The sequence below is a fragment of the Mauremys mutica genome, chromosome 7 (assembly GCF_020497125.1).
Source record: "Mauremys mutica isolate MM-2020 ecotype Southern chromosome 7, ASM2049712v1, whole genome shotgun sequence".
Taxonomy (NCBI): Eukaryota; Metazoa; Chordata; order Testudines; family Geoemydidae; genus Mauremys; species Mauremys mutica.
The window spans coordinates 18,030,703-18,038,850 of NC_059078.1; the positions used below are offsets into that span (position 1 = coordinate 18,030,703).

The 8,148-nt window shown below is 42.0% G+C and overlaps 1 protein-coding gene across 4 annotated transcripts in view; it reads right to left on the reverse strand.

The window, feature by feature from the left end:
• The window catches only part of SRGAP3 (SLIT-ROBO Rho GTPase activating protein 3), a 211,642-nt gene extending 203,768 nt beyond the window's left edge, over positions 1–7,874 (reverse strand). For all 4 annotated transcript variants that reach the window (XM_045025281.1, XM_045025280.1, XM_045025282.1 and 1 more), the window contains exon 1: positions 7,188–7,874. In XM_045025281.1, the coding sequence (XP_044881216.1) occupies positions 7,188–7,254 (67 nt within the window). In that variant the 5' untranslated portion in view covers positions 7,255–7,874. The remainder of the gene's footprint in view (positions 1–7,187) is intronic.
• Between the last annotated feature and the right edge of the window lie 274 nt (positions 7,875–8,148).

The window sequence follows — 8,148 nt, forward strand, 5'->3', positions numbered from 1 at the left end:
TGGTCACTCAGGTAGGGTGAGTTCCAGGCCATTTAGGCTTTTCAGATCAAAACCAACAACATCTTAAGTTCTAGCCAGAAGTCAAATGGCAAGCAGTGCAGATCAGTGAGCATGGTGTCATGCTCTTGCTAGACATTCCTCTCATCCAGATGGTTTCACCTGCCAAAAAGACTAAGATGCAACTTCATTGCGGTGTCTAATCCTGAAGTGTAAAAAATATGGACAACGGTAGTGAGATCTGCATCTGAAGGGAAGAGCCCAAACCTTTCCAGCCAAGTGCAGATGGAAGTGTGCCACAATTGCCACAACTGCTACTTTATTGTTCAGCAGCAGCTGTCTAACTAGACACACAAATTATGAACCTTGGCAATACACAGCAGGCACACACCATCAGTCATGGGGGTCGATGTCATCTCTGTCTGCTGCATCTTTGTATTCTCCCAACCTAACAGCATCACATCATTTTATCTGGATCGAGCTACTGACAGCTCACTCTCATCCATGCTCCAGTCTTCAGATGGCACTAGGTAAAGGACCCCACTGCTTCTCCTGAATCTGTCAAGATATGGACAAAGCTGAGTTTCATCAGCATATTGAAAGCACTATAGATTATGCCTCTTCAAGCACAGAAAACAAGAGAGGTGAGACACCCCAAACAAGAGAGCCCATTTTATCCAACTGCATAGACATTACTGATGGAAAAGTGCTTTTCGGTCACCTAGTCCTAACCCCCTGCATCACTCCCAGTAATAATGCTGCTACTACCAACATACCTATCGGTATATGTAAATAACTACCTTATATCTTCAAGCATTGACTAATTTTCACAACCACCCCCTTTCCACAATGAGGTAAGTAAATATAATTATCCCCATGAGAGAGAGACAGAGAGATTGGTTAGAGGGTGAAAAAAATCACCCCTGCATCCAACAACTACACACCACTTCAATCCCATTTCAGCCCTTAAATGGGACATAAGTGATGCATATTCCTTGTTTGGATACTGGGCAGAGCTGATTTTCACTGCAAGCAAATTGCTCAAGACCAAAGTTGAGGCAGAGCTCAGTTCATCAGGCCGCACACACAGTACATTATATTATCTAGTGCTCTGTCCAGTCTACTTTTTAAATGACACAAGCAGTGGGGCTTTGGCCAATTGAAATCTCCCTGCCATGAAAAGTTTCCTGATATTCAGCCTAAATGCCCTTTTTCCTTTGTTTCCTCCTATTATCCACAGTCAACCCATCTCAAACTCCATTAAATAATTCTTCTCCATCCTCTGTGTTTATTACCCTTCAGGTATTTGTAGACAGGATCATAGACATGAAAGGCTGGAAGGGACCTGGAGAAGTCATCAGGTGCAGGCCCCTGACTGCGGAAGAACCAAGTAAACCTAGACCATCCTTGATGTCCAACCTGTTGTTAAAAACCTCTGATGAGGGATTTCACAACCCCTGTTGGGGGAGGGGAGGAAGCTTATTTCTGAGCTTTATTACCCTTCTAGTTAGAAAGATGCTCACATCCCCCCACGCTCCCTTTAGTTGGCACTCAGCTCTTTTAATCTTTCCTCAAATCAATCCAGCCAGCACACTAACCATTTGTCCCTCTTCTCTGAACTCTTTCCAGTTAGTTTACATCTTGCGTCACTTCCACACCTATTCTGCTCTTTTATGCTTTCAGTTCCTCTTCAACTAACTGCACACCTTAGAAAGCTTTGGAGTTGAACCCACTCTAATTGAAATCAATGGCAAAATTCCCTAGTAACCTCACTGGAAGTACGGTTTGGCTTTCATCTGCATTGTTTCTATCATCGCTAGCTAGGGTTACTGTTAAAATTCATTGCGTTTCTCCAACCTCTCTATCACTTCCAGTGCGCTGGTGATTTTTTCCCTGGTAAGCATTTTTGTTTTTCTTTATTGCACCTAGCTCTTCCCTGATTGATTGTGTTGTGATGTTTATATCACATTTTCCCCACCAAGTCAATTTTAGTGTTTAAATCTTAGCCCTTTTTCTCATCTCAGCTAAAGGCAGCTTCCGTGATATGCATCTAGCCTACTAAAGTGACTGCTCTGTTAGCAGCAACATCCATGCACATTAACACATATGCAACATGCAATGACCTGTCTGGGTTTTGCTTTTGGAAGTAAACAGTTTTGATTTTTGAGATACCATATATAATCACATGGTGGTCTCTTCACCAAGAGGGCCTGCTGTTTCTAGCCTAGTTATCCCCATCTTGTTAATGGGTTAAAGAGGTGGGAATTAGGTTCTCTCCATTCTGCCCTCTGACACACTGGATGAGAAAACTACCACTTAATATAGCCATAATTTCGGTCACAATTGTATCACAAGTCTCAGTAACTTCCTCTATACTAAACGAATGTAATATGTGCCAGTAATCATCCTCCCTGCATGGATCATGGATCTTTTCTTGGGAGGTGGAATTTTAACATACCACTACAGCAAACTCCTTCTCTCTCCCCCCAGGTGAAAATTCTTCTCTGGAAATAAATGTGTGATTTTTTTCTGCTCTCTCCCCCTTTTTTGATCTAGCCTTTTGGAACACTTTGTAGCCCTGCGTTCAGCATTCAGGCCTCTTCTCCATAATGAGACATGCTTCTTCAATTTTCTCCTGTTATTGTCATGTGCCAGCTGTTCCAATGCCAGAATTTTGTTTCCATTAGTCTCTTTCTCTTACTAGTTTTCTCCATTTTAGTCATTTGTTGGAGATTTTGTAGACAAGACTTAGGCTAGCTGGAAGGAAAAACAGAAGGCCTGTTCTCCTCAAGCTTACATCCATGCAGCCCATTGCCTTCAATGGGGTAGTGCAGTTTGGAGGAGAGCCAAATTTGATTAACAACTGCAAAGATTATGTGTCAGATACAGATAGGCCTGAACCTAGACACCGAGACATGGGGGAAGTTTGGTTACAGATCTCAACATCACAAAGGGGAAGGAGGAGAAAGAGAGAAAACAGATGTTGTAAGGCTTCCATCATGGCTCTAGTGAAGGAACTCGTTTGCACCATAGATGTACATTCATAAATCCTGCACATTACAGAACCATTTGCCGGAATCCAAAGCACCTCACTCTGTTCTGTTCGTGTAGGAGGTGCATGATATTCACAGAACATGCCCTCCCTTGAAGGAGGAACTCAGGCTTCCCTATACAAGCCTTTCGTATTCTGCACAGTGGTGCTCAACACCTGGAGCTATAAACTACACCACCATTTGGGTGCAGTTATGAAACATGATCAAAGACAATTAAATAAACATTCCTGCCCAACCATAATTTTTCCTCTTAAATGTCGGCTTCATTTTAAAGCTCAGCCTTGTGAGCACTGCCATTCAATGCAATTAGCCATTCTGTTCATGGAACCAAAGCGGTAAAGAGAAAGAGACTGACTGGTTTATCTATTCCAGTAGTTCCCAACTTTTCCTATACTGGATCCTCTCCCATTTCACAGATTCTAGAGGCCAAATGAGACCGTTCTGATCATCTTGGAGAAGTCCTGGCCACAATGCATTTATCAGGAGTTCTGCCACTGATTTCAGTTAAGCCAGGATTGTGCCCCTAGTTTGATCATTTAGCAACATGCGAAGGGTAGAGTGACCCCAACCCCCTGACACTGGGGAAGGGAGGAAGGAGAGGAGGTCATGACCCCCAAAGTTGAGAACATCCATCCTGCTGGGGTGGGGAAAGCCATCAGTGCACAATTATTCCCTACAGTATACTTTCTAGTGTTTTGCCCATTTTTTTTAAATGTCTCAAACAGGGGAGCTCCCACCACTGCCTGTGGAAACTACTCACCAGCCAAAATGCATCTGCTAGGAAGTTTCTGCTGATACAAAATTCTGGTCCTGATTTGGTCATCCTAGCCCCAGTTTTATACAGAGGTAACACCACTGATTTCACAGGCGTCACGCCAGCATAAACCTGCAGTGGGACAGCGGTGAACCAGACCCACTGTGTACATTCCCCTTTTCCTAATTTCATCTTGTTAGTTCTAGTCACATGCCTTGGCATCATCCTAAACAAATCCTCTCTCCTCACTGTTTGCAGCCTTCAGCAATGCATAAATTAACATACATTCAGATTAAAGGATAGATCCGGTGGTTGTATCAGAAAACAGACTTTTCTGTAAATACAAAAGGCACTGTAAGAATTAAATAACCTCAAGAAAACTATCCCAACTTGATGGGCAAAAATGAGCCTCCATTCTTTGTTGCTGCCACCCAGAAAAGCGGCCTGGCCCAAGTCCCGGTTGCTCTGATGAAACAGGGCATCAGAGGAGAATACGTTCCATGAGTACAACCCCAGTGCCAACGAGCCTGCAGCTTCAACATTTCCATTTTGTTGAAGTCAGACAATGAACAAGCATGGCAAATTAATATTTTGAACCTAGTCATACACCACTAAAGGGTATAGAGATATTCATGGAAAAACTTGTTGGAAAGAGTAAGTCATTACCCCATCTTCAGTCACCCTCTCACAGCCCCAGTGATGTCAGCGGTGTAGGGGCAGAAGTAGGGTCCACATCTGGCCCAATCCATCTTTAAATACACTGTATAAATAGGGGTCAGTCTTTAGGAATAAAAGCAAATCCCTCCCTCCCCTTTAAAACAGAGAGATTTCATAGGCTAAGAGAATTTTATCTGCTTAACTGCAGGGTGCAATAACATCAATTTGCCCAAATTATACATGAGGAGAAAGGTAATTGGCACCAAGCAGTATATGTTGTGACTGTTACATCATTCTTCAAAACTGCCTACAAAAGGCTGAAATGCAAAAGAGAGTAAACAATGGCACAAAATCAACTGACAACCCCCTCCTCAAAATCCTCCCATCTGGCACTGGTTTGAGCGATCCAAGCAGCAGTTCAATTTAAATGATGTATCTGGGGACGGAGATGTTGCTGAATTCAGGAGGAAACTGACACAAGCTAATTGACCCTTAGTGAGAATCAAAGAAAGTTAGTTCTTTTACTTTAAATGTTCACAAGTCTTCCCTCACTTATACATTTCACACTGTTTTACATTTTTTAAGTGTGAGAGTGTGTGTGTGTGTGTGTGTGTGTTCTCCTTTAACCAGAGATTTAGAAACAGCAAAATATGGAATTTCTATATAACAAAAAATTATGATAGGGTCATGGGAGCTGTTCCATATAATCTCACATTTATATATTCTGGGTTTTCTTTAAATGGAAACACATTAACAATGAATACTTTAAAATTGCAAGTGCAAGAGTTTTTTTGCCATCAACAAAAATAATCCAAGTGACAGATTATAATAATGATGGTACTATGAACAAAATTAAGGCGTTCTCTAACAGAATTACAGGCTATCCAAGAACAATTAATAGCACAATTATGAGGCCCTGTATTAAAAATCATGTTTTAATAATCAGAATAAAACCATACATAAACACACGCATTATTCATGTGCAATTATGCGCATACACACGCACACAGAGCCACCCACCCCTCCTTTCACTACACTGGAGCCATTTGTACTGTCGTTAGACTAGAAGATGCCAACTTTTCCATTATAAATCCAGCTGTAATAAAAATTTGCTCAGCGCCTGAAATTTAGCATTCAGTGGTCTCAGCTAAGAACATTTTTTTTATTATTGCATTTTATCTGTAAAAATTTAGAAACAGAACAGTCTGCCTTAAGGGACCTGATCCTGCAAAACATTTACTAACAATTGTTATGTCCACAAGTAGTCCATTGAATTAAATGGAACTACATATAGGCATAAAGTCATTTGCAAAAGTATTTGCAGGATCAGGGCCTACATTACCAGAACGCAAACAAATAAGGTACACTTTATTTATTTACTTACAAATATACAATAATCTCATTTACCCTTTAAGATCCTGATCCTGCAAAACACTTGCATGTGTGTTTAACTCTATGCATGCAAGTTAGCCCCCTTGAACTCAAAAGGAATGCTCATGCACATAAATTTAAGAACATGAATTAACTGTTTGCAGGATCTGGGTCTCAACTGTTAATTTCATGGGAAAGTTATCACTTTAAATAATAATTTTAAAAAAAAAGAAATGAAAGTGACCATTCCATTTTAATATGTAGCAATTGCTCACTATCAACTTTGCATCCAAAGTTTCCCAGGGATTTTATTTCTATCTACAGTCCACAGAATTGGTACCTATCAGCAGATGGCAAGGGCATGCAAACACAACAGATCGTAACAGTTCTTTGAGTTATCCTGTCAATAATCCACAGATTAAAGAAAGCCATAAGTAGACATTGATATTGGTTCCACACCAGACAGCACAATCTATCGTGTCAATAATCCGCAGATTAAAAGGTCACCCATACACCGGGCCTTAATTTCTCAATGAGAATTGTTTTTTTTAAATACTTGTTTAAAAGAAGGGTGGAAAGACAAACTGTTCAGTAGCTCTGAGCTACTGAATTAGGAATAAATACATACATTGATACCAGAAATTCCATGCAGAACCCACCCTATTATTGCAGAGGTTTCACAGCAGAGGGTGTGTGCAACATATGTTCTACCGCTATGCCTAGGCATATATTGTGTGACCTGGGAGCTAAGGATGGAGTGCCAGTCCTACATTTAAACGTCTTTGGTTTTAGTAGCATTAAGATATATCCTAAATATTACTGCATGGAATAGATAGTATTCTTATACCTCAATATTTGTTAATACGAATATGCTGAATGTCTGTGGAAATGCTGTATGGGGGAGGTATACATCCTTACCTACATAATGCATACTAAATGTCAATTGCTTTATATATACACAACAAACAGATTGAGGCATACATATTCATAGCCACATAGGAAAAAAAAGACTTTACTTTATCTGAGGAAGGTGAAATTTATCAAAATGGCTTTAGAATGACTTATCACCACCAAGAAGAGGAAGTATGGATCTTACTAAAACTGACACTCCTAAAGCCAACCATATAGCTTTCATACAACTGCAATGCAGCTTTTACTACCCATCCATCGTATAATCCACACACCAAACCGCTCGTTCTCTCTGTACGGCCAAAGGCAGAAAATAAAACAACCCGGGCTTGGGCTGCTTATCCAGGATTTTCACAATAAGATTATTGATGCATAATAAGATTTGACAATGAGAAACAGAAGGGGAGAAGGGCGGGGAGGAGTCAAAAGGTAAAGCGTGCACTAACCTTTTACTTGAGTTTCATATTCTGCTATGATCTCTTTGTCTTTCTTGAACTTAGTTTGAGATGACATCTTTTGAAAGATCTAAAAGATCCCAGGATCCTTTCTCTCGCTCTCTCTCTCTTTTTTTTTTTTTAAAGTCCCCCCGGTCTGCTCCGCTCTATTTGATCACAGTGAGTCAGTTTCGCAGCTTTTCAAGCGTGCCTGTTTCACTTTGCTGCAAAGATAAAAAACCCTCCTTCTCTCCCTTTGCAAAAAGAATTCCCTTCATTTGCAACAACCAAAGGGGCTGCAGCACCAGACAGGAAGCTTGGGAGCTTGCCCTTGTGGAAACAATACTAAAAAGGTGGGAGTGGGGAGATCTCAGCTGCACCCAAATCTTCAGAGAGATTTTTTTTTTAAATATTAATCACAATTTAGCAACCGCCTAGCCCGACAACACACACACGCAAGGACTCCTCCTTCGCAGCATGTAGTCAAACCCAGCGCAGGCAAGGAAAGCCCTGGCTTTCATCCAAGGAGGTCAGGTTGCAAAAGGGGCTCGCATTTCGCTGCCTCACACCCCCACCCTTCAGCGCGTCTGATTAACCGAGAGGATTAAAACCCCCAGCGAGAGAAGTTTGCCTGCTGGAAACGCATTTGCTCCGTCCCCGGGAGCTTGTGCAGAGCCCAGCTTTGACTGCGGGCTTGAATCGAGCTCTCCCCGCGTCACGCAGCCCGGCTCCGCCCCCCAGATTTTATAACAACTGACACATTGTAGCCTACAGGGGAGCATCACGCGCGGCAAGAGCCGGCGGCGGCGGCGGCGGCAGCAATCAGGGCTGCAAAAAGGTGTAAAAGAAGCACTTAGCTCCGCTGAACGGAACCGCTCTGCAAGGGGGAGAGGCACGAGTTTGTCCTGGGAAACAGCGCTGGGCACCGTCTCCGCTGCTCGCTCAGCTCAGTGCTGTTGGCACACAGAGAATG